At 48.1% G+C, this 27,334-nt stretch overlaps 1 protein-coding gene across 3 annotated transcripts in view; it reads right to left on the reverse strand.

The window, feature by feature from the left end:
• The window catches only part of PITRM1 (pitrilysin metallopeptidase 1), a 44,317-nt gene extending 18,532 nt beyond the window's left edge, over window positions 1-25,785 (reverse strand). For 2 of the 3 annotated variants that reach the window (XM_045060808.1, XM_045060806.1), the window contains exons 1-13: window positions 25,633-25,785; window positions 22,858-22,957; window positions 20,068-20,174; window positions 19,580-19,731; window positions 18,957-19,071; window positions 18,786-18,882; window positions 17,416-17,576; window positions 9,296-9,422; window positions 8,942-9,030; window positions 8,085-8,213; window positions 7,341-7,454; window positions 7,062-7,158; window positions 6,398-6,532 (exon numbers count right to left, since the gene is read on the reverse strand). In XM_045060808.1, coding sequence (XP_044916743.1) covers window positions 6,398-6,532; window positions 7,062-7,158; window positions 7,341-7,454; window positions 8,085-8,213; window positions 8,942-9,030; window positions 9,296-9,422; window positions 17,416-17,576; window positions 18,786-18,882; window positions 18,957-19,071; window positions 19,580-19,731; window positions 20,068-20,174; window positions 22,858-22,957; window positions 25,633-25,685 — 1,476 coding nt within the window. In that variant the 5' untranslated portion in view covers window positions 25,686-25,785. The remainder of the gene's footprint in view (window positions 1-6,397; window positions 6,533-7,061; window positions 7,159-7,340; window positions 7,455-8,084; window positions 8,214-8,941; window positions 9,031-9,295; window positions 9,423-17,415; window positions 17,577-18,785; window positions 18,883-18,956; window positions 19,072-19,579; window positions 19,732-20,067; window positions 20,175-22,857; window positions 22,958-25,632) is intronic. The other variant, XM_045060807.1, reaches the window with a different exon arrangement.
• Between the last annotated feature and the right edge of the window lie 1,549 nt (window positions 25,786-27,334).

Genomic DNA, 27,334 nt, shown 5'->3' on the forward strand with positions numbered 1-27,334 from the left:
TCGAGCCCCGCATCGGGCTCTGGGCTGATGGCTCAGAGCCTGGAGCCTGTTTCCGATTCTGTGTCTCCCTCTCTCTCTGCCCCACCCCCGTTCATGCTCTGTCTCTCTCTGTCCCAAAAATAAATGTTGAAAAAAAAAAACTAAAAAAAAAAAAAAATAAGACCCATCGACATGCTGCCTGCAAGAGACTCATTTCAGACAGAAAGACACCTGCAGACTGAAAGCAAGAGGAATGGAGAAACACCTGTCGTGCAAACAGATGGTGAAAGGAAGCTGGGGCAGCAATCCTTACATCGGATAAAACAGATTTTAGAGCGGACTCTAACAAGAGAGAAAGAAGGGCACCATATGATATTAAAGGGGACAATCTAACAAGATGTCAAAATTATCAATATTTAAGCACCCGACATAAAATAGTTAATAACAAATATAAAGGATCTACTCGACAATCGTACAATAACAATGGATGAACAGATCATCAAAAGAGAAAATCAACAAGCAAAAGTGGCTTTGAAATGACACACTGGGCCAGAAGGAGTTAACAGATATTATCCAGAACATTCCATCCTAAAACAGAATACATATTATTTCCAAGTGCACATTGAGCATTCTCCAGAATCACATATTAGATCACAAAACAAGTCTCAGCAAGTTAACAACAAAAAATCATACACCACAATCAAGTGGGATATATTCCGGGAAGCAAGGGTGGTTCAATATTTGCAAGTAATCAGTGTGATGCATCACATCAGCAAGAGAAAGGATAAAACACATGGCCATTTCAACAGATGCAGGAAAAGCATTCGACAAAGTACAACATACATTCATGATAAAACCCTCGGCAAAGCAGGTTGAGAGGGAACATACCTAATATAATAAAGGCCTTATATGAGAAACCCACAGCTAGTATCATAGTCAATGGTGAAAAATTGAGAGCTTTTCCCTTAAGGTCAGAAGGAAGACAGAGATGTACACTCTCAACACTTTATTCAACACAGTACTGTAAGGCCTGGCCTTAACAGCAATCAGACGACAAAAAGAAATAAAAGACATCCAAATTGGTAAGGAAGAAGTAAACTATTTATGGAGGACATGTGACCATATGGCAAACCCTAAAGACTCCACCAAAAAACCAGAACTGATACATGAATTCAGCAAAGCCACAGGATACAAAATCAGCACACAGAAATCTACTGCATTCCTATATACTAATAACAAAGCAACAGAAACTGAAATTAAGAAAACTATTCCATTTACAACTGCACAAAAAACAGTAAAATATCCAAGACAAAACTTACCTGAAGAGTTGAAAAACCCATACTTGGAAAACTATAAATACGGATAAAAAAAATTCAAGGCGATGCAAAGAAACAGAAAGACATTCCATGCTCATGGGTTGGAAAAACAGTGTTAAAATGTCTATACTGCCCCAAACTATCTCCAGATTGAATACAATCCCTGTTCAAATGCCGACAGCATTTTTCAGAGAACTGGAACAAACAATACTAAACTCTGTATAGAACCACAAAAGACCTTGACTAGTCAAAGGAACCTTGAAAGAGGAAACTGGAGGCATCGCCACTCCAGACTTCCAGTCACATTACAAAAGCAGGCGCAACTGCAACATTACGGTACCGGCATAAAAATAAGTGAGAGACACTTCTCCAAAGACACAGATGGCCAAGACACAATGAATGCTCAACGTCATCACTCACCACCAGGGAAGTGCAAATCAAAACCATAATGAGGTACCACCTCACACCTGTCAGAATAGCCGGACTCAAAAGAAAGAAATAACAGGTGTTGGCGAGCATGTGGAGAAAAAGGAGCCTTTGCGCGCTTTTGGTGGGAATGTAAACTGGGGTGGCCACTGCGGAAGGCAGTATGGAGGTTCCCTAAAAAACTAGAGATAGAAATAACCTATGATCCAGTCATTCCACTACTGGAGATTTACAGAGAAAAAAACGAAAACACTCATTTGAAAAGATCTGCGAGCCCGTGTGTTTACTTCATTTACAACAGCCAAGATACGAAAGCAGCCTAAACGTGCGCTGATAAACAATGAAGATGTGCCATACATTCAATGGGATGTTACTCAGCCATAAAGAATGAGATCTTGCCATCTGCAAGAACGTGGAGGGACCCAGAAGGCATTATACTAAATGAAACAAGTCAGAGAAAGACAAAGGACGTGTTTTCACTTACATGTGGCATCTAAAAAACAAAAGCGGGAACAGGGGTGCCTTGGTGGCTCAGGTGGTTGAGTGCCCGACTCCTGATTTCCACTCAGGTCATGATCTCATGGTTCATGAGGTCCAGCCCCGTGTCAGGATCGGCTCTGCCGGAGCCTCTTTGGGACTCTTTCCCCGTCCACCCCCCGGCCCCTCCACTGCTCACATGGGCTCTTTCTCTCTCAAAATAAGTAAATAAACATTAAAAAAAAGAAAAAAAAAAAGCAGAAACGCAGCCATAAATACAGAGAACTGATGCTTGCCATGAGGGGGGAGGGGTGAGGATGAACAAAACGGGTGACGAGGAGCGGGAGGTCAAGGCTTCCGGTTATGCAATGAACAATCACGAGCATGGAAGGAACAGCATGGGGAACGGTCAATACTGTGACTGCACTGCAGGTGACAGACGGTAGCTGCACTTACGGGGAAAAGAGAAGAACCTGCATAAAAATAACCAGAATGTTCACAGAGTTAGGGGACTGTTTTGTATTCTACACAGGCGTATTTTCTTGTGCTCCGTTTTAACGAGCTTTGCAAATACTGCATCTTTCGCACAAACTGAAGGTCTCAGCGCTGCGCTGAGCCGCATCTGCTCGCTTCCTGTCTCTGCGCCACATCGTGGTAATTCTCGCCATGTTTGAGACGGTTTCCTTGTATTTATTATGCTCATCTGTGGTCGGTGATCGCTGAGGCTACTACTGTAATGTTTTGGGGAGACGTGAACAGACCCACACAAGACGGTGAACTTAATCGATAAAGGTGTGTGTTCTGACTGCTCCACCCGCCACTCCCTGGTCTCTCTCCCTCTCCTCGGGCCTCTCTATCCCCTGTCACACACCAGTATTGAAATTAGGCCAAACATTAACCCTACAACGGCCTCTGAGTCTTCAAGTGAAAAGTCACACATCTCTCACAAAGAAGCTCAAAACAATTAGGGGTGCCTGGGTGGCTTGGTTGGTTGAGCGTCTGACTCTTGATTTCTGCTCAGGTCATGATCTCAGTCCACGAGATGGAGCCCTACACGGCCTCTGACAGTGCGGACTCTGCTTGGGATTCTCGCCCTCTCTGCCCTCCCCTGCTTGTGCGTTCGTTCTCTTTTTTCTCTCTCTCTCTCAAAATAAAATAAAGCTGGAAATGATTAACTTACTGAGGAAGGTATGTTGAAAGCTGGGAGAAGCCAAGCCCAGCCCTTGCACCGGTTGGCCACGCTGTGAATGCAAAGGACAAGTTCTCGAAGGAGACGAAAAGTGCTGGTCCAGGAAACACACAAGTAAGAAATGAAATCACCTTACTACTGATACAGAGACAAGTTTGAGGGGTCTGGATGGAAGATCAAACCAGTCCTAACATTCCCTTAAGCCGTAGTCTCACCCAGGGCAAGGCCCGACCTCTCTTCAATTCTAGGAAGGCTGACAGGCGAGGGGAAGCTGCAGGAGCTTGAAGCAGGCAGAGCTTTGAAAAGTCGTCTCCAAACACGGCAGCGCAAGGGGAAGGAGCGAGTTACCCAGATAAGTATTAGGTATTAACCAGAAGTTATTAACGTTGGCTACACTAAATGAAAGATGATCAATGTAGACGAAATGGCCATAGAGGGAAGAAGACAGCACCTAGGACTTACCATAGCTAGACAGGAGTCAACGCCTGGTTTTAAAGCTTTGAAGGACAGGGTGACTTTTGTCAGGGGCTAATGCAGCTGGTGACTTCGGGTTGAAGCCAATGCCCATTGACCATTCTAAAACGACTAGCACCCTTCAGAACTATACCAAATCCGTTCTGCCTGTGCTCTGGAAATGAAACAACAGAGCCTGGATGACAGCACTTCTGTTTACAACATGGCTTACTGAACATTTTTTTATTTATTTTGAGAGAGACAGAAATGAAGAGAGAGCACAAGCAGAGGGGCATAGAGAGAAAGAGAGAGAGAATCCCAAGCAGGCTCCGCACTGTTAGCACAGAGCCCAACGTGAGGCTCGAACTCATGAACTTCAAGATCATGACCTGAGCTAAAACCAAGAGTCAGTCGCTCAACTGACTGAGCCACCCAGGTGCCCCATAGTTTCCTGAATATTTTAAGCCCACTGCTGAGCCCCACTGCTCAAGGCGACTCCTCTGAAAATATGACTGCTCATTGACAATGCACCTGGTCACCCAAGAGCTCCGACGGAAATGGATAATGGCATTATTATTGTTCTCATGCCTGTTAACACAACACCCATGCTGTAGCCCATGGCTCAAGGAGTCATTTCAACTGTCAAGTCTTATTATTTAAGAAATACATTCCATGAGGCTATCGCTGCCATTCCTCTGATGGATCTGGGCAAAGTAAATTGAAAACCTTCTGGAAAGGATTCTCCATTCCAGATGCTATTAAGAACACTCATGATTTGTGGGAAGGGGTCAAAACATCGACATTCGCAGGATAACAGGAGTTGGGAGAAGTTGGTTCCAGCCCTCGTGGATGGCAGTGAATGGCTCACGACCTCAGTGGAGGGAGTCACTGCAGATGAGGTGGAAACAGCGAGAGGACCAGAATCAGAAGTGGGGCCTTGAGATGGGACTGAATGGCTGCAATCTCAGGATAAAACTTGAATGGATGAGGAGTTGCTTCCCATGGGTTCCTGAGATGGAATCTATTCCTGCTGAGATGCTGTGAAGATTGTTGAAATGACAAGAGGATTCAGGATATGACACAAACTCAGTTGTAAAGCAGCAGCAGGTTTGAGAGCATTGACTTCAATTTTGAAAGTTCTACTGTGGGTCAAATGCTATCAAACAGCATCACCTGCTACAGAGAAATCATTCGTGAAAGGAAGGGTCAGTCACTGCGGCAAACTTCATTAGCTATCTTATTTCAGAAATTGCCACGGCCATCCCAACCTTCGGCAACCGCCACCCTGATCCGTCAGCAGCCATCATCACCATGGAGACGGGACCCTCCACCAGCAAAGATTAGGACTCCCTGAAAGCTCAGGTGGTTGGCATTTTTTAGCAATAAAGTGTTTTTAACTAAGATATGTACGTTGTTTTTTTAGACATGATGCTACTGCACACTTAATAGACTTCAGTGTAGAGTAAACATAACTGTTACATGCACTGGGAAACCAAGAAATTCACCTGACTCGCTTTATTTCAATATTCACTTTACTGCCGTGATCTGGAACCATACACACGGTATCTCTAAGGTATTGCTTATAGAAGGAAAACTGGAAAATCAACAAATACAGGGAGTTACACAACACATTCTTAAACAACCAGTAAGTTAAAGAAAAAATACTCTGAGACAGGTGAGCCTACAGGCAGAACATACTGAAAACTATAGGCTCCCACAAATCACGTTAAGAGTGATGTGTACACAGTAAACGCGTACACTGAAAACAAAGAAAGGCCACAAAGCCCAATGGGTAACCTATCACTACACATTCAGAAAACAGAAAAGTGGGATCCACCCAAAACAAAGCTAGCAGGATAAAGAAAACGATAAAAATTAGATCACGGCTAAGACTTCTTCACACAGACTGCTGGACGTGACGGACCTTTAGACAGACAAGAAAAAAGGGAGGCTCAAGTAAACGCAGAGATGGAGAGGGGTGCCTTAGCACCAACAGTACCAGAATCAGAAAGATCAGGGAATAAGAATGCCAGGGAATACTGGACAATCACACGCCAAACTGGACAACCTAGAAGAAATGGACGAATTCCTAAAGCCACACCCCCCAGACTGAAGTGTGAAGAAACAGAAAAATCTGAGAAAATCAGTAACTACCGAGGACACTGAGTCAGTCGTTTACCAAAAAAAAATTAAAAAATAATAAAATAAAAACCAAAAGACTCCCAATGAAGAAAATCCCAGTACAGTATTTCTTCGCGGTGAACTCCACCAAACTCTGAATGACAAGGGAACACTAATTCTTATCAAAACCTTCCAAAAAACTGCGGTGAATGGTCTAATCTTTCTTTCAACAAAACAGAAAAAAATGCCCGCAGATGTTTTGTTAATTAGTACACACGCACACATATATTCCTCTGTAAAAAACACACTCAGGTATTCACGTAAAAAGCCAACTTGCATCAGGATCCGGAAAACTACATTTTTTAAGTTATTATGAGCATTAATTAATAATTAAGAAAGGCTGTCCCCATTCACATAAATCCTCCAAGTTTCTTACCTTAAAATACCGTTTTACTTTTTCTTGCAAGAACTCTGGATTCTCCCGGAGGCACTGCCTGAATCGAGCCACCTGACTTCCCAGCTTCAGGAGCTCCACCGGGTCCCCGTCGTGGTTCCAGCAGGGAGCAACGTACTGCAACCGAGAATTTCAAAGCCACAGCGCGCCTCACTCTGTGAGCTCTGCGCTTGCTCAGTAAACAGCAAACGGGCCATTTTACTAAAACACCAGCTTCTGTGGCTAAAAATACCACAGATGACGGTTCAAAGCAAAGATTAAGTCATTCTTTGGTCAGGAAAATTTCAGATCTGTTTTTTCTTAATAAAATAAAGAACGGGTTTTGAAATAATTTTTAGAAGCATCATTACCAACAGTCAACAGTTATAAACCTCTATCCATAAGTATTCTGTGTCAACTTATCTTGCCTTAAAACATAAGCTACCAAAAAGCCGATTACACTGGTAAAAAGACACAACATATCATAAAACTAAGTTAAAAGTAAACATATCCGATCCAAAATGGCACAGCTTTCAAGGTTCAGATGAGAGGCGCTGTGAATATCTGTATCCTCAGCTGTCAAATACCCATTGGTCATGAAAGTTAAAGCAAAACAAAACCCACAAACAGAGCACGAGAGGAAGGAGGTAGGTGAGAAATTACACACAGACGTCAGGGTGAGTCCAAAGCTGACAGACTGATGCTTCATCTGTATTTCGATTTTATGTAGAAGAGCCTCTATTTGATCATCTTCAAATCCTTTCCTAAAAAACAGAGAACGGAGATGATGATTTGCAAGGAGGCACTAAACAACCGTAAGTGGACGAACACGCGTTTTATGAGGAAAAAAGCCCAACGATGCGGCTGGGGTGGGGAGGGGGGTCCCGCGTGGAAAGCATCAGGGATGGAGAAGGTCGGCCCGGCGGCGGCCAGCAGCCTCACGCACTGGAGTACTTCCTCGATGGTCCTGTCGATGATGTCCCGGACGGCCTGGACGTCCTGCTCGGCGACCCCCTGCAGGCCCACGCTGAAGTAGGCCTCCCTCGTGGAGCCGTTGTACCTACGACACAAAGGCAGACTGTGCGGCAGCCGCGGACACGTTCCGCGCGCGGTGTGCTCGCTGGAAGATCACGCACTCTCGACCGCACAGCCACGGACGCTTGAGGCTCCCGAGTCCTCCAAGAAAAAGCCAGTGACGGCGGTGCTCTCGGACATTTGGTCCGCGCACACACGTGCTCACTGTCACACGCGTGTCCACTTAACATTTCTAAAAACCAATACAATTTGAACTTTATAGAGTTATGGCAAAATTAAATCTAAAAACAGAACGGCTGCACTTTTACAAAATTTTAAAATTTGAAAGAGTATTTAACAACCTGGCTTTTCAAACGGGCAGCAGTATGCCATCCTGAGATCTTGAACAAGCGATCTTTCTTTTCTCTTTTTCCAAACGTCCCCTCCAGGAGATGGAATTATCTGTACTGGACCCACAATCTAAGGCACAGTTCTGGGCTTGGGGCGGGAGCGGAACCATCCCGCGACTGTGAGGTGTCAGGCATCCTACATCCTTAACCCCACCCACCAGGTGCCGACACCCCTCCCTAGTCGTGTCGACCAAAAATGTGTCCAGACACCGTCAAATGTCAAAACTGGTCCCAACCGCGACTACTGACCCGGTCGTGAAACCTACCCAACATCAGGAGAGAAGTCTGTGCCAAGCCCAGATTCAATTAATGCTTTGTAGAAGGGGGAGTTAGGTCCACTGATCAAGAGTGACGACAGAAGGTTTAACGTGAAGGCTTCAAACGTATCAGTGATGCTTAATGCAAAGGGCAGGGGAGAAAAAGGGAAACCGTTGGTCCTCATTAATGTTTTCAAAATCACTAAAATCACCAATAAATTGACTTTCATTTCCAAAGCTGACCTAATACAAATTCTTACATTTTAACCTCTATTTTTAACTTACATGGATAAGAGAGAATAATTTTTTTTTTGGTTTGCAAAGTTCTAGTAAACCGCATTATTTTGGGGTCCCAAACCATGAAGCTGACTTAGCCACATATCGAACGCTATCGTACTACAGTGTGCCAAGCATTCCGACTTGTATCATCCCAATTACAACTGCACTGTCTACACCTCGACAGGAACAGCACGGCGGAGGACCCCTTCCTGCCCGCGTGCCCCACGTGTCCACGTCTCCACAACTACACAATTGTGTGTGTCGTACGTTTTTGTCAAGCCAGCGTTCGCTGCGCTCCTCTCCCGCTCAATGGCATCGGGGATCCCACCCCACAAATGTTAACCGCTGTCCGAGCCACCTTTCTCCACAGAAATAAGCTTCACAAAGCAGTGAGAAGAGAAGTTACATTTTTCTGGATAGCTAGTGAAAGCGATTTCCCCCAAACCACCCCAGATGCTGCTAAAGCCCTCCCTGACATCCACCGGCTGCTGGACTTGGAAATTCCGACCGCCGACCCATTTACACTTGGAAAACTCACCTGCAAAGCTGCTAACCTGCACTTTCCCCAGTTCACAGCGGACACTTACTCTGGTAAGAGGAAGCCGACCCCGACGGTTGTCTGTTTAGAGGAGTCTGCAGCCAGTGCGTCTGGGCCACATGTTATCTGGAACTCCCTCTGTAAAGCGACACGATGCTTTAAGTAGGGACAGAGTAGGAAGGACTAGGTTTAATCTAGTAAGTTCCCTGTGTGTGTATAACGTGGCCCAGGAGATGCTTTTCACTAAATTAACTTTCTTTTCAGACACATAACTGTTCCTGAGGCTCAAGAAGCTCTTACGTTCAAGGCAGAGCCCTCAACATTTGAAAATCCTGTGATTAGTACGCAGTCTGGCTCTCCATTTCAATGTACTGAGTGTCTATTCTCTGGATGGGGCACTTACTGGCTTATCCCAAGGCTTCTGAGTGGGCACTGCAGTATTTGGCTTAATTTTCTCAAATTTACTCAGTGCTTCTTCGTGAATTTGTCTCAGATGCTGTTCTAACGGGAAATTGCCGTAAGTGAAGAACCTGAAATGTTGAGAGAATGTATCAGTCTAGCTCAGTTTACGCGATTGGGAATCTACACAGATGTCTTTCCGTATAAAATGGAAGGTACACAGAGGAGGAAAACCCTCAGCTCACCTCATCCCACAGACACAACCAGATCCAGTCCCATTTGGTAAATAACCCAGGAAACCACGCGCCCACTGCCAGAACAAACGCCACAACTAGACACAGAGAAGAGGACACACTGAAGAGGGAAGGAGGGGCAGAGCCGCGGTGGGGAGCTAAACGGACCAGCAGACCGTCTGCTGGAGGAAGGGCCCGTGGGCGGGGAGAGGGGACAGAAACAGACTGTCACTCCGGGGAGAGCACATGGAAAGGTGAATCCCCGTAATATGTGGCTCTGAAAATGAGAGGGGCCGGATCTCACGAGTTCTTACAACTAGCGAGACCTAAAGCTGGAACTTTAAAAATTGGCAGGCTCTTTCTGGGAGAACCTGGAGGTGATAGGAAGCGGAGTCCCTGCCCTTGAAGAGAGGGCCTAACAAACAGCCAGTGGAGATAATGCAAAGAAGCAGCAGCTTGAAAAACAGAGGGGCAGGCAGGAGGGTGTCAGAGCGTGTCCCGAGGGACAGAGACGACGGGAGACTCCGCCAGGAGCCAAGACCTGCTTACACTGTGCCCCCCGACCCCACCCCGCCCCCCCCTCAGCCCCAGTGCTGGGGATCCCCTCCCACAGGAGCCCAGGGCACACCTTCCCATCACCGTGTTTCCTAAATGCATGCTTTACAGGGGTGGCAGCCACAGCAGCCGATCACCTCCAGCGGAGGACACACACCCTGGTAAGACTGCATGCCCCGCGCACGCACACTCTGCAGCTCTCCCCAACTGACCCCGGTCTCCTGCACGGCAGCACATCCCCTCTGGCAGAGGACCAGAGTCGCCTTGTTAAAAGTGTGCACCCGCCCACTACTTTCAAGAGCGGGGGACGCAGCTGACTTTCACACAGAACGGATACTGAGAGCGAGACAATGAGGACACACAGGAATGTGTCCCAACTGAAAGGAGGAGACAAAATGACAGCAAGAAACCTAAGCAAAATGGAGAAAAGCAACGTGCCTGCTAGAGAATTGAAGGTAATGGTCATAACGACACTCCCTGGACTTGAGAAAGGAGAGGAAGACCTCAGTGGGGCCCCAGCACAGACCAAAAAGGACCAGTCAGAGATGAAGAGCACAACAGGTGAAACTGAAATATTCTAGGTGGGAGAAACAGCAGACTGGAGGAAGCAGAAGAAGGAACCAGCAACCTGGAGGACAGAGCAATGGAAAGTCATCAATCAATCCGAGCGGGTGAGAGAAAAGAATTCTGTAAACGACAACAGACTTAGGGAACTCAGTGACATCATCAACTGTAGTTAACATCTGCATTTTAGGGATTCCAGAGGAAGAAGAGAGAAAAGGGGGCATAAAGGTTATCTGAAGAAATAACAGCTGGAAACTTCCTTAATCTGGGGGAAGAAATCCAGATCAAGGAGGCCCAGAGAGCCCCGAACATAATCAACCCAAGGAGGTCCACACCAGGACACCTAGTAATTAAAATAGAAAAAAAAGTGATAAAGAGGAAATTTTAAAAGTCACGAAATAAAGTTACATACAAAGGAAACCCTGTTAGGCCATTAGTGGATTTTTCAGCAGAAACTTTGCAGGCCTGAAGGGAGGTTCATGATGTACTCACAGTGCTGAAAGGAAAAAATCTGCAGCCAATGACACTCTGTCCAGAAAGGCTACCATTCATAACAGAATGAGAGATAAAGAGTTTCTCAGATAAACAAAGATTAAAGAAGTTCATGACTACTAAACTAACCCTACAAGATGTTAAAGGGGACTCTGAGTGGAAAGGAAAGACCATTAATGACAGTAAGAAAATTAAGAAACACAACAGCAGTAAAAACAAGTATATCTGTAAAAATCAGTCAAGGGACTCACAACATAAAAGGATGTAACATATGACACGATATACCCAAAATATGGGGGAGGGATAAAAAATGGGTTCAAACTTAAGCAACCATCAACTTAATATAGACTGCTACGTGCTAAAGAGGACATATACAAACCTAATGGTAACTGTTTATCAAAATCCAGTAACAGATGTGAAAAGAACAAACAAAAAAGAATCCAAGTATATCACTAAAGAAAACCAACCTAGAGCGAGAGAAGAACTAGAAAAATAATCATAAAACAAGTAACAAACTGGCAGTAAGTACATACCTATCAATAATTGAATATACATAACCAAATACTCCAATCGAAAGATACAGGGTGATGGAATGCATAAAAAACCAAAACCCATCTATATGCTGCCTACATGAGACTCATTTCAGACTTACGGACACCTGCAGACTGAAAGTGAGGGGATGGAGAAACATCTATCATACAAATGGAAGTGAAAAGAAAGCCAGGGTAGCAATACTTACATTGGATGAAATAAACTTGAAAACAAAGTCTGTAACAAGAAACAAAGAAGGGCACTATATAATCATAAAGGGAACAACCCAACAAGAAGACAGAACAATTATAGGGGCACCTGGGTGGCTCAGTCAGTTAAGTGTCTGACTTTGGTTCAGATCATGAACTTACGGTTCATGGGTTCGAGCTCCACATCGGGCTCTGTGCTGATAGCTCAGAGCCTAAAGCCTGCTTCCAATTCTGTGTCTCCCTCTCTCTCTGTCCCTCCCCCACTTGCAGTCTTTCTAAAATAAATGTTAAAAAAAAATTTTTTTAAAGAAGATATAACAACTATAATATTAATGCACTCAACACAGAAGCACCCAATACATAAAGCAGCTAATAACAAACATAATGGAAGTAATCGATAGTAACACAGTAATAGTAGGGAACTTTAACACCCCACTTACATCAATGGACAAATCATCTAAACAGAAATTCAAAAGGAAACTGTGGTTTTGGATGATATGCTGGACCAGATGGATATAACATATATTCAGAACATTCCATCCTAAAACAGCAGGATACACATTATTTTCAAGTGCACATGGAATATTCTCCAGAATAGATCACATATTATGGCACAAAACAAGTCTCAACAAACTCAAAAAGACTGAAGTCCTACCATACATCTTTTCTGACCATAACACTGTGAAACTAGAAATCAATCACAAGAAAAAAAAACAGAAAGAGCACAAATATATGGATGCTAAATAATGTGCTACTAAAAAATGAATGAGTCAACCAAGAAATCAAAGAGGATATCAAAAAAGACATGGAAACAAATGAAAATGAAAATACAATGGTCCAATCCTTTGGTTGGTATAAACCAAAAGCAGTTCTAAGAGGGAAGTCTGTAGCAATACAGGCCTTCCTCAAGAAGCAAGAAAAACCTCAAACAGACAACCTAACCTTAAACCTGAAGGAGCTAGAAAAATAACAAAGAAAACGCCAAACCAGCAGATTAAAGGAAATAATAGATTAGAGCAGAAATAAATGATACACAAAACTAAAAAAATAGAATACATCAATGGAACCAAGGGCTGGTTCTTTCAAAAGATCAACAAAACTGATAAACCTTTAGATGGACTCATCAAAAAAGGGAGGACTCAAACAAAAATCAGAAACGAGACAGAAGTAACAACCAGCACCACAGAAATACAAAGGATTATAAGAGAACATTATGAAAAACTATATGCCAACAAATTGTACAACCTAGAAAAAATGGATAAATTCCTGGAAACCTATAAACTACCAAAAACAGAACAGAAAATTTGAACACACCAATAACCAGGAAAGAAACTGAGTCAGTAACTGAAAACCCCCAATAAACAAAAGTCTGAGACCAGATGGCATCATAAGTGAATTCTACCAAACGTTTAAAGCAGGGTTAATGAATATTCTTCTCGAACTTTTCCCAAAAATAGATGAAGAAGGAAAACTTCCAAATTAATTCTATGAGGCCAGCATTACCCGATACCAAAACCAGAAAAAAAATATCACACACAAAAAAAGAGAACTACAGCCGTTATCTCTGATGTACACAGACACAAAAATGCTTAACAAAGTATCAGCAATCCAAATCTAACAATGTATTTAAAAAATTCTTCCCCGTGATCAAGTGGGATTTATTCTCAGGATGCAAAGATGGTTCAATATTCACAAATCCACCACTGTGCTACATCACACATCAGTAAGAGAAATGATAAAAGGGGCACCTGGGTGGCTCAGTCAGTTAAACGTCTGACTCTTGGTTTCAGCTCAGGTCGTGATCTCATGGTTCATGAGGTCAAGCCCCGCAGCGGGCTCCACGCTGCCAGTGTGGAGCCTGCTTGGGATCCTCCCTCTCAGCCCCTCCCCCACTCACGCATGTGCTCACTCTCTCTCACTTTCAAAATAAACTTAAAAAAAAAAAAGATTAAAAACCATAAGATCATCCGACAAAGAACAACATCCATTAATGATAAAAACCCTCGACAGAACAGGTTTCAGGGAAACCCCTCAACATAACAGAGGCCATATATGAAAAACCACCAGCTAACGTCATACTGAATGAGCTTTTTCCCCAAAGTCAGGATGAGAATGTCCACCCTGGTCACCACACATTTATTCAACACGGCACTGGAAGTCCAAGCCACAGCACTCAGACAAGCAAAAGGGATAAAAGGCGTCCAAACTGCTAAGGAAGAACCAAAACTTTCAGTGTTTGCAGATGACACATTATGCAATACAAGACCCTAAAGACCCCACCAAAAACTGCTAGAACTGGTACGTGAATTCAGCAAAATTACAGGATACAAAATCAACATACAGAAGTCTGTTGCGTTTCTATACACTAATAACGAAATAGCAGAAAAAGAAATTTTGTTTAAGAAAATCCCATTTACAATTGCACCAAAACTAATAAAATACCTAGGAAAAAACTTAACCAAGGAGTGGAAGATATGTACTCCAAAGACAATATAAAAAACTGATGAAACAAATTGAAGACGACACAAACAAATGGAAAGACAGCCCATGCTCAGGGATTGGAAGAACACTGTTAAGATGTCCACACCACTCAAAGCATTACAGATTTAATGCAATCCCTGTCAAAACACCAATATTTTTCAGAGAACTACAATAATCCTAAAATTTGTATTGAACCACAAAAGAACCCCTTATATTATCCAGTAATCACACTATTGAGTATTTCCCCCAAAATACAAAAACAGATTCAAAGGGATATAGGTAGGTACCCCTGTGTTTATTGCAGCATAATTATTTATGGAAGTCCCAAAGTGTCCACCGACAGATGGATAAGGAAAACGCAGTGTGCATATTAATACACATACACAGAATGGAATGATAAGAATGACATTTCGCCATTTGCAACGACACGGATGGAGCTAGAGAAGGTAATGCGAAGGAAAATACTCCAGTCAGAGAAAGACAAACACCATGTGATTTCATTCATTTGTAGAACTTAAGAAAGAAAACAAATGAACAAAGGGGGATAAAAAAAGGAGACAAACCGAAACAACAGTCTTTATTTTTTTTTAGTTTTAAGTTTCTTTTGAGAGAGGGAGAGGGAAAGGGTGAGCTCGCTTGCATGTGAGCAGGGAAGGGGCAGAGAGAGAGAGAGAGAGAGAGAGAGAGAGAGAGAGAGAGAGAGAATCCCAAACAGACCTCACACAGTCAGCAAAGAGCCCAACGTGGGGCTCGAATGCACAAACCACAAGATCACGACCTGAGCCAAAATCAAGAGTCCGGCACTTAACCGACTGAGCCCCCCAGGCACCCCCAAACCAGAACAAGTCTTAAGGGCAGAAAAGGAACAGACGGTTGCCAGAGGGGAGGTGGCTGGGCGTGAAAGGGGTGACAGGAGCCCCGATGGGCACCGACCGATGTGTGGAACTGCTGAATCACAATACCGTCCACCTGAAACTCCTACAACATGAGACGTTGACCAGAGTAGAACTAAAATGAAATGTAAAAATGCAAGTTATGCACCGAGAGCAGCTAATGACGAATGTGTCCCATACTGAGATGAAGTTTGTATAAAAACACATTTTTTTCACTTGCTTTATAACTACAAAGACCAAATACAGGCTTTTGATCTTGTTGTAAGATAGGTGGCTCAAACACAACATAAATCATGCAGAAAGATGTAGTTAAATGAAAACCTGCCAGAAGTTTATTTTAAACATACTATATAAAGGTGTTCCAGCAACGAAGTAAGTTGCACGCTAAAACGTTTCACGGCCTTAGCTACAGGAATGCAGTCCTCCGTCACGCCGACAACTGAAGAAGTTCACAAAGTTTAGACCGAGCCTACAAATTCCAGATTACATGCTTTTAAGACAGCACATTCATCCAGGGGGCAAAGGGCACAAAGACAGAGTTGATCTGGTTTTTTTTTTTTTTTTTTTAGTACGTTGTTCTCCGAGCGAAGATTCACGGATACGGAAATCAGAGTGGTGGCTGCCAGGAGGGGGTGGGCGAAACGGGTCAAAGGGGTCCAAAGTTGCAGTTGTAAGGCGAGTGAGTCCCCGGGATATAAAGGACAGCATGGTGACCACAGGTCACCACAGTGGACTGCGTGTGACCCGCGTGACCCAAACCGCCTTGCTGCACACCTAAACCTAACGCAATGCCATCTGTCAGCTATATCCCAATGAGATAAATAAATCGGATTTTGAGAACTAATATCTGAAAGATCCTTCGGAACTCTCCACTCGTGGTTTCCAGAGTGACAACCAGTAAGCAGCAGCATCGTTGGCGTCCATGGAGACCCCGGGCCCTAAAGACCATGGCTGCCTCCACGCAGCCGCAGGGCTCCTTACACGAAGAACTGACCCAGATCTGGAGCAGGACGCGCCTGGGATCAGGGCAGGGGCACAGAAGCTAGTACTGAAGACCAAAGAAGCCGTAAGAAAGGGAAGACAATTAAATGACTTTCCTCGGGCCGCAGTTGAAACAATTTGAGCATAAGGGGGAAAAAAAAAGACAACAGATCTCATTTGATCACATAATCTCAACTATACACATATACAAAAATATTTCTATGAGGTCATCGTGGTATTACAATGAAACAGGCCAACATCTATAAAAACAAAGCCTCTTCTGTCATCCCTGGAGGAGCTACGTCACCATCTCCCCCTAGAACAGCCGAGGAAGCAGCAGGCACCCGCCCGTGCCCTCAGACTGTACTTCAGGGTGACCCGGCGGCCCCTACTGAGGAGGGAAGTGCCTCCTCACGAGGTCCAGCCGCTAAGCGTAAAAGAAATTAGAGAATTCTTCGGAAAACTTTGCCAACTCTACGAAAGGAAGTGCTCCAGGCAATAAACATGGGTCAGTCCATAAATAAATAAAAGCACAGACAAGGAACAGAATATTCACAGGATCCCACAACACCAACCCGCCAGATGTGTCTACACGGAGAAAACCAGCTGTACAAAACACACGGCTCGTCTGGGCCGGACAACCATTCCGGGCACCACCTGAAGATCCGGAAGGAAGAACTCGGTGCTTTCAGGCAAGCGTCGGCGAGTGTGGATGCGGCACTTGTGCAGGGCACATCCTTGTGCTTCAGGGACACAAACTTAACTACTAAGAGTAAACCACCAGGACCCCTGGGTGGCTCAGTCGGTTAAAGCGTCCGATTTCAGCTCAGGCTATGATCTCACGGTTGGTGGGACTGAGCCCCGCGTCGGGGTCTGCACGACAGCACGGAGCCTGCTTGGGAGTCTCCCTCTGTCTGCCCCTCCCCTGCTTTCACACTCTCTTTCCCAAAATTTAAAAAAAACACAAAACTTTAAAAAAAGAGAACAATAAAAAGTTCTTGCCGCAGACTTTCAGAATGAGCGTCCACGTACGCGAGAAGGGCAATCCATTAAGAATCGTCTAACCTTACAGAGTTCTTGAGCAAACAGTTCTTGGCCACACGTGAGAGAAGCCGTGTCACTTACTGTATGCAAACAACTCTGAATCAACCCACCATTAACTCAGCTTTAAAACTGAAACGTTACCTAGCATTACTAGGGTGATAATGGGTGGCGTGGAACTGTTTAAGCTGCTCCCACGTGAGGTCTGGGATGCACAACGGATGGCCCCCGGAGATGACCGAGTACGTGTGGTCAGGCAGGAGTCGGTTCTGAAGGTGCTGCGAGAATATCCTCTCCTTATCTGTCTTCAAACGAAAAAAATTATACACAGAAGCGTAAAATAACACACACTGTTACATTACAACACAGCAAATTACTAACCCTCTGGGCGATACACCTGTAACACCTTGTGATTCAAACTGTGACGATGTAAACAAGGCCGTGGGTGCAGATACTGTCTAACAGAGTCCACCCAGGGTTTCTGCACAGGACCCAGGGATGACGTGTCTCAGAAAAGAAAACTCACTATGCAGTGTGCATGGCCCACAGCAAGTGCATAGCAGAGCGCCGGGCAGCGGTGTGCACGCACAACAGTGCGCAAGAGTCCCTGCCGAGAGCTGCGGGGGGGGGGGGGGGGGGGGGGTGTCTGTGGGCTTCCGGAGCAAAGGCTGTCACTCTAACTTGAATTTCCAGAAGGTGCTGGAAGGCACGGGGCCCAAACCAAGTATTAATGGCTAAAGAAGCAGCACAGGGCAGGAAAGCAGCCCGCGTCAGGGCAGAACTCCAAGGGCTGTGAGGACGGGGCCCGGAGAGAGGCTCTCACACCACCTGGTCTCCAGAGCCTCATATCCTAAAACTCAGGGAGGCCCCCAAAGAGCTTTCCACGAGGTGGGTTTCCTGATTACATAGGAGTGTGTGTACACATAGCTTTTCTGTTACAAATTAAAGCCGAGACCTTTTAAAAAAGTTACCTGTTCACTCATAATCTTAACCCATCACTACACGTTAGCAAACATTTTTCAACAAAGCAGAAATATCACTGAGAAGAATAGCACTGTTTCTGCACATTCTGCAAATAAATCTTCTTAATGTCTGGCTTAACAGGAGACCGCTGGATTTTCCTATCTGCTTCCAGATCCGATAAATGCTCTCACACAACACGTAACACAGGCTCGGGAACTGCACTTGGGCAAGAACGAGCAAAAATGGCCATGTCCAGCACTGCCTCGCGCGCTTTTATCTCCCAGACTCCCGCAGACCAGATGCCAGGGCCCGAGACCGCAGTGGGGGAGCTGCTGGTCTGGAACACCGGGTCCTAGAAAATTGGGAGCTTGGCCATCTCGTCTTATGGCCGGTGCTCACTGCACAGTCCCCTGGCTAGTTCAACAGGGCCCGTGCCGTAAGCACATTACATGACATGAGAGAATGTCGACTCTCCCCCAGACCTTTTTATGTTCCAATATTTTACACGGGAATATCATTTCTACACAATTATACAAAAGGAAAAAACTCACAAATGCTCCCTTCATCTCATTAAAGACGACTCCTTTGAAGGTCAGGGGTGTCTGGGGGTCCCTCGGATTCTCATGTTCCAGTCGCCATCCTTCCTGCCTAAATAATAATCAATGATTACACAGTGACAGGGACTCTAACACTGAAGTCCAAATCCATCTGTCCTCACTCACCAGAAATCTAGTTCCCGCAAGCAGGGAAAAAAGGTTGCATCCAAGTACACAGACAGGAGATTCTGGAAGTCCTTGGGATTTTGTGTGGAGAACGGGTACAGAGTATAATCGCTAGCTGGGTATAAATGAAAAGATTTTAAAACTCGCCAGATTCCCGGGGCTTTGGCCACTTGCAGCCTCCCCCTACCCCCCGCCCCCCGCCAACAGGGACCCCTCACTGCCCAGGGCGCAGAGGCCACACCTCACGCGCCTAGAAAGACGACCTCATCTACAGACAGCTGATGCCATGCGCGTTCGCCACAGCCCTCACCGCACTTCCGTGCACACCATCAGTCTATTGGCTGCCCTGTTTCCAAGCCCCGCCACCAGGGCATTAACATGACGCTACAGATGTCAAATTTTGTAGCAAATTTCCCAGAAACATCTCAGCTGCCCCTCCCCTAAGACTCCAGTTTGTATAAACTGACCCCCATGCAGCTCTCCTGGAAGACTAAACTTCCAGCAGACTAGAGAATGGCAAATCCGTGCTGGTCCACAGCTGCCGGCTCCCCCCTCCCCAGCGAGGATCCTGGCGGGTGCGGCAGCCAGGCCCAGCGCGGCCCCAGTCCCAGACGCCAGCTGACCTGTGAAGGCGTTCATGAAAGTGGACAGGGACCTATTCAGCATCTTGAAGAAGGGGTCTCTGCACGGGTACTTCTGAGAGCCGCACAGGACCGTGTGCTCCAGGACGTGCGGGACGCCGGTGCTGTCCAGGGGGGTGGTGCGGAACTGCACGCTGCGGCAAAGACCAGACGGCAGGCGGGGAGGTCAGGCGGGTGGTACGGCACACTTTCCAAACCTGTGACACCCGCGGCTACCAGATCTGGTCACCGTAACATCGTAACCCTTCGCGAAAACAGTCTCGACCACAGCGTATGAAATCGCTAATTCAGGCTGCAAACTTGCACCAGCTGTGGCTTTAGACACAAATCCACTTACCTTCTCCTCATGTTTTCAGGATGCAGCCAACAAAACTAAAACATTCGTGAACCGGGACCTTTAACCACGTAACGGACGGCAGACGTTCTCGGTGGAGACACTCGAGAACGTGCTCCCAAGATGCACCACACACCTGAACAAGTTGTTTGTGTCTTCTCGGGCCAAGTGCAAGTATTTGGCTCCTGTGCTGTCATGGCTAAGCTTCACCGCGGTCAGGGACAGTTCAGGGATGTCCGTTACCTGAATGAATAAAGACGCAAACAGCTAGACTCAGATGGAAAAGCGCTCAGGGCAGTTACGTTCACTGCACTGCAGGGCCTGGCCTGACTGCCTTTAATCAGGCAGCACCAGGAGGCTGGCATGGTGGGGCTGGGGGCACATCAGAAACCACCTCCTTCAGACCCTAAACCTTATGAACAAGCCAAGGGCTGACGATCCTATGCATCTCTTCTTTCTGAACGCTTACTGTTTGCGAGACATTTTCCCAAGAGTTTACGGGTCATCCTGTGAGAGAGGGATCTTCAGCCCCATCTACAGACGAAAACATTGAGGCACAGAGCCGTGGCCACAGAGCGGCAGTCCAACTCCATCCATCGCACCAGGCCGCCCTGGAGGAGTCCCACTGGCAATGCGCACTGTATGGCTTCCTTTTACACACACCAGCTCGGGAAAGCGCAGAATGGCCCTGCTGGGAGCTCAGTGCTGGAGCGCCCACGGCCTGGGACGGAACTTTGCTGTGTCTGGTTCAGAGTTCTAAGGACCAGTTACCTGCTCCTAGCAGGAGGGTCCAGGAGGGTACAAATCACCTCCGGTAAAAACAAACGCATCCTGGGACACCCGGGTGGGTGGCTCAGTTGGTTAAGCAACTGACTCTTGACTTTGGCTCAGGTCATGATCTCACAGGTTCATGAGATCAAGCCCCATGTCGGGCTCTGCACTGACAGCATGGAGCCTCCTTGGGATTTTCTCTCTCTCTCTCTCTCTCTCTCAAAATGGATAACCATTTTTTTAATAATAACAAAAGAATAAGTTCTTACATAAAATACTTCTAGATAATTTTCCCTCCAAGCATCTGCAGTTCTATAAGACCAGACCAAATGCCTGCCTCCTCCCCTGGCAGGCTAAAAACAGGCTCTTCCTTTTTAAACTTGCGCATATTTTGGAGCTCCTGGGTGTCTCAGTCAGTTAAGCATCCGACTTTGACTTCGGCTCAAGTCATGATCTCGCGGTCCATGAGTTCGAGCCCCGCGTCGGGCTGTGTGCCGACAGCTCAGAGCCTGCTTCGGATTCTGTCTCCCTCTCTCTCTACCCCTCCCCCGCTCACACTGTCTCTCTCTCTCTCTCTCAAATAAATAATAAAACATTAAAAAATTTTAAGTGAAAAAAACAAACGCATCCTCACCCCCAAGATGGTAGTCTCCTATCTACGAAAGCCTGCACAAAGGCACTTCAGAAACGGCTGTATCGTCCCCACTGTGCCGGGGGCCTCTCCCCCCCAATCACAATAGAGCATCACTATGACAACCACACTGTTTATCACCCCCACTTTCCAGGGGCTGTCTGTGCTTACAGCAAGCTGCCAGCAGGGCAGAGATTAGAACCCGGGTGTCCTGAGTGTGTTCTGGGGACCGCCCACGCAAATGACATTGCTTAAAGAGGCCTGTACTACCTGCTGAGTTTACAACCATTAAATTATTTATATCTTACTTTGTAAGAGATGATCAATGCGTTTACAATCAGTCACTATGTGAACTGTCTGCCCCCTAACAGCTTTCATGGTGACTGCTTCTCAAACAAGGACGGTATTTTATCATAAATCTCTACAAAACTTGAAAAATAGAGGAAAGAACTCTGAATGAGGTCCTCAAGAACAGTAACTACTTTGAGTGCAAACTCCTCTGCACGGCCCTAGGGACCGCACGAAGGCCCTCCCTCGCCCGCGTCAGGAGCCCCTCACCCAAGCCGCACCACTGCCCGTTCCCGAGCCCTGCGGGGAACTGCTGTCCCTGTGTGTCCAGCCTACAGGGAGGCAGCTGTCCTTACACACCGCTCCCTTCTCCCGGAACCTGCCCCCCTCCCGCCCCTCTTTTTTTTTTTTTTAACGTTTATTTATTTTTGGGACAGAGAGAGACAGAGCATGAACGGGGGAGGGGCAGAGAGAGAGGGAGACACAGAATCGGAAACAGGCTCCAGGCTCCGAGCCATCAGCCCAGAGCCTGACGTGGGGCTCGAACTCCCGGACCGCGAGATCGTGACCTGGCTGAAGTTGGACGCTTAACCGACTGAGCCACCCAGGCGACCCCGGCCCCCCATCCTTTTGCTCTCCGCACTCGCACCAGGATGCCCATCCAGTTCTCCTTGTATCACAGCTGCACCTGTGTCCCCCTGGGCTGTGAGCTGCCCGCCCTTCCCTGCGCTAAGTGCTACCGACAGCATGAGGCTGACGGCCAGTCAATGATGTGAAATACATAGTTTTCAATCACTGTGTAAAAGAAAAAAAAAACCCAATGTGAACACAAAATTAAATAAATGCAGGACCACAATCCATCTTCTATAATTCTGAAACCCCAATGGCTCGAAACCAAAGTTTTTGCGTGAGTGTGGAACAAACTCGTGCTAGGAACATGCAGCCCCACGTAGATGTGGGACAGACGTGGGCCGTCTTCACTCGGCACAGAGAACAGTCAGGTGTCTGGGTGCAGAAACATCAATGGGCTGGACTCACTTTCTAAAACCTAAAGAGGCATTGGGTTGGAGGGGTTGGGATCAGGGAAGGGCCGGGGAACTGCACTTATTGAAGCATCGGGAAATCCCTTCACTGGCAAACTCCACTCGGTCGAGCCCGCTGTGAATCGGGCGAGCCAGGGCCTGGGACAGAGACCCCAAGGGTGTGTGGGTGGGGCAGCAAGGCGGGCCCGCGCACCTGGCTGACGGTGAAGCCGTGGATCCGCTCCCCCACCTCGTGCTGCAAGGCGCGCTCACAGGCTGCGGTGCCCCTCCTCCTCCGGGCTCCCAGGCTGGCACTGCCCCGTGGAAGGAAAGCAATCGAGGTTAGACGCTTCTGCAGGACGCTGTGTGGCTAACGTAATTCTGCAACATCATGAGGGCATTTGTACGTGACAAAGACATTTCAAAGAAAAAGCAAGCCTTGCATTTTCCAAACATTTCAGAAAACGAATTTCTGCGGTTTTCAGTAAAGTTCTTTCAATTTTAAGACCTTTGTCTCAACTCAGCTGAAGCTTCACTATATCCAGCTAATAAATGCATGTTGCAAGCCTTTTATACATCAACACTCATAAGTAACTGTAACATGATTATGATACCAATTTCCCTCACCTGCACCAAAAACAATTCTCACATGACACGACATTTCCCATGCAGGTACACGATGTGGCCTCAAACTCCTATTACACATCTACTGAACTGGTAAAAAGCAAGAAGTCTCGCTTCACGGGGAACTCCTACACTGCAATTAGGTGTGCAAATGGTAACAATCCTGGAATAACATTTGGCATCATTTAAACGAGAATCACTGGGGCGCCTGGGTGGTTCCGTCAGTTGAGCATCTGACTTGATGTGCGCTCAGGTCATGGTCTCACGTTGGTGGGATGGTCGGACTCTTCGCTGACTGCACACAGCCTGCTCGGGACTCTCCCTCTCCCTGCCCCTCCTCTGCTCTGTCTCAAAATAAATAATCTTTAAAAAAACGCACTTGGGAAAAAAAAAAACCAAGAACTGATGGTGGCCAGAGGGGAGGGGGTGGGGGTGAGTGAAATAAAACAGCGGCTGCCATGTAGCTACTGTATGACTGGAACTTAATTTTGTATATGCACATACACACGTACACGGATCAAGAGGAGCAGGAACAGACCAGAGAGCAATCGCATCTAAGAGGGCGGGAGAGTCAGTCGTTTGGAGGTGATCTGGGTAACGGTGACACGACCGCACCATACGCTTGCTTTATAGAGTTTTCTACGTCGGCATTGTCTGACACAAGTATTTCCTTTGAGACACGCACAGAAGAGGAAAACAACGACAACGCCGAGTCGGACGCCATCAGGCAACATCACCAAGATGAGCCATCACCTTCCTGGCTCAGCTGATTCCGCCATCACAGAAGAGGATTTGCAGGTGTTCTTTACCATCAAGAGCACAACCACAAGGAGCAAACGCTGGCGCCGAGCGCGCAGAAGCAGCCCAGCACCTCGGGCTCTCCCGCCCGTACTCTCTGGTCACCGGCGACTCGGGTAAGGCCCCTGCCGCCATAGTCACAGGAGGCACGAGGACACCCCCATGCTTCTTCACCGGGCCACTGCTCAACCGCACCATCTGTCACACAAGGTTCTGCGAATTAGCAGGGATCTTATCTACACACTCCTGGCACACCACCATCACTCAAGGTTGGAGTGGATCTTTTCTCCGTAAACCGAGTCCATTTCTGGAAGCTACAGCTGTATTAAGAACACCGCGGGGTGCCTGGGTGGCGCAGTCGGTTAAGCGTCCGACTTCAGCCAGGTCACGATCTCGCGGTCCGTGGGTTCGAGCCCCGCGTCGGGCTCTGGGCCGATGGCTCGGAGCCTGGAGCCTGTTTCCGATTCTGTGTCTCCCTCTCTCTCTGCCCCTCCCCCGTTCATGCTCTGTCTCTCTCTGTCCCAAAAATAAATACAAAAGTTGAAAAAAAAAAAAAAAAAAGAACACCGCAGCTTAGGGGCACCTGGGTGACTCAAGCGGTTAATTAAGCATCCGACTTCGGCTCAGGTCATGATCTCACAGGTTCGTGAGTTCGAGCCCCACGTCGGGCTCTGTGCTGACAGCTCGGAGCCTGGAGCCTGCTTCGGATTCCGTGTCTCCCTCTCTCTCTGACCCTCCCCTGCTCACACTCTGTGCCCCTCAATAGCAAATAAACGTTAAAAAAAAATTAAAAAAAAAAACAAAACAAAGAACACCGCAGCTTAAATAAGAACTCCGTGTGGAAGCCTCAGGTGTCTTGAGGACTCCCTGCCCACAACAACTGGTGACATGGGGGCAGCCAGGTTAATGAGAACCGCAAGCCGACAATTAACTTTAATCACGCCTATTACAATCCACATCAAGGGCCATTTTCACTTCAAAAGCCCCGACAACCGCACACACAGGGCCACCCACTCTGGGACCGCCTAAGGTCCCAGGGGTAAGGCCTCCTTGGGCCAGGACCCGCTTTGCCCAGACTTCAGGCTGCAGTTCCCAACCCTGGCAACTGGACAGGAACCTCTTTCCTTTGCTAGGGGGAAGCGATGGAAGGACGCCTGTGCGGTCCCTCATCCAGGCTCTGCAAGACTCTTGGGTCGGACTTCGGGATCCCGGGGCTATGGGCCTCAGAATAGGGCTCCGGGCTCCCCGGGAGAAAGGTCTCCGGGTCCGGGCTCCCCGAGAGAGGGGTCTCAGGGTCGGTCTCCGGGTTCCCCGCTCCCCGGGCGATGGGCCTCAGGGTCGGGCTCCGGGCTCCCCAGGTGAAGGGTCTCCGGGTCCGGGCTTCCCGGACGATGGGCCCTGGGGTCAAGGCTCCCCAAGGGGAAGCGTCTTGGTCGGGGCCCGGGCCCCCAGAGCAGGAAGCGGTGGTGCGGCCCTTTAGGACTCGGACGACACCACAGAGCCTCCTGGAGTCTCCCCGCTGTCGGGACCGCCCCTTCCTCCCTCTCTCCCACCCGCCTGCTCTCACCCGCCCCTCAGCCGCTCCAGCAAACTGCGCGTCCGCACGCCGCCGCGCCACATGGCTTCTGACTAGCACACGGGGACGGACGCAGCTTGATTTATCCCGACGCAGGGCGCGGGGGCGAGACGCACCCGCCGCGACTGCCATTGGTCAACGAGCACGGCGACGTCTCTCCAATAGGCTGCCGAGGAAACGGGCGGGCTCCTGATGCGGCGGGGCGGGACTCCAGGGCGGTGGGCACGGAGTGGGCCAAGGCGGTAGGGGGCGGAACGTCGCGGGCGTCGGAGCGTCGGAGCGCGGCGGGGGCGGGGCCCGCGTGAGGAGTCCTGGGCGGGAGAGGGGTGGAGTCCGGCGGGAGGGAGGGCGGCAGCTGGGCGCGGAGTCCGGGACTTGAGGAGGAGCGTGTAGGGCAGGGGGCGGGGACTGTGCCGGGGAGGGGCGGGGGCTGGGCCGGGGAGGAGCGGGGAACTGTTCCGGGGGGGCGGGGGCTGGGCCGGGAGAGGCGGGGATTATGCCGGGGAGGGGCGGGGCTTGAGGGGGACGAGCGGGGACAATGGTGTCGAGGGGCGGAGACTGCGTGGAACAGGAGGGGACTGCGCCACGAAGGGGAGGGGACTGTACTGTTGAGGGGCGGGCCTTGCACGGGAGGGGCTGGGGCTGGGGCTGGGGCTGGGCCGGGAGGGGCGGGCGTACACTGCAAAGTCGAGGGGCGGGCCTTGCAGGGGAGGGGCGGACTCACGCTGGCCGGGTGAGAGGCGGGTTCCTCAGCCTCCGTGTGGGCGTCGTCTCCTGGAGAAGGTTGTGCGCCTGCGCTGTGGGCGCTCACAGGTCTAACTGGAGCAGTTAAGTGAGAGTAGGGCCTCCAGGCGCCTTAACCCCCTTGCTACCTGGCTTTGTGGAAAGGGCCCGAGGCCTGCGCAAGAAGATTTCCAGGGCCGGGGTACCATGACATCATCGTCCTCAAGACTGGTCTGGTACAGGATGTCCCCAGGGAACCCCAGGACCACCGTCCCCCCCCCAACCCCAACAAAGCGCCTGCAAGGGTGCTTAGACTCACCGATTTCCCTACCTGCATTTCGTGTCTGGGAGGACTCCACACTTATTTATTTTATTTTATTTTTAATTATTTTAGAAAGAGATAGAGCAAGCGGGGGAGAGGGAGACAGAGAAAATCCCCAGCAGGCTCCATGCTGTCAGCGCTGAGCCTCACACGGGACTCGATCCCACAACTCTGGTGGGATCACGACCTGAGCTGGAATCAAGAGTCTGACCCTCACCTGACTGAGCCACCCAGACGCCCCAAGACTCTGCACTTCCAAGGGTCCAAAGTACCCACGGGGCCCTTCTGGAAACAGGAGTGCAGATCATGCGGATCTGCGCACTGTGGCTGTGGAGGTGGAAGACCTTTGGGATGAACCACATCTGGGCCCTGCAAGGGTGGGGAGAGGCCCCGCCTCCTTCCGTAGATCCTCAGGGCCCTGGTCTTCTTGTTTTGTTTTGTTTTGTTTTGTTTTGTTTTGTTTTGTTTTGTTTTTAATATGAAATTTATTGGCAAATTGGTTTCCATACAACACCCAATGCTCATCCCCACAGGTGTCCTCCTCCATGCCCATCACCCACCCCCCCACCCCCTATCCACCCTGTTTGTTCTCAGTATTGGAGAGTCTCTTATGGTTTGCCTTCCTCTCTCTCTGTAACTTCCCCCCCC

Source organism: Felis catus, chromosome B4 (genome assembly GCF_018350175.1).
Source record: "Felis catus isolate Fca126 chromosome B4, F.catus_Fca126_mat1.0, whole genome shotgun sequence".
NCBI classification, from domain to species: Eukaryota; Metazoa; Chordata; class Mammalia; order Carnivora; family Felidae; genus Felis; species Felis catus.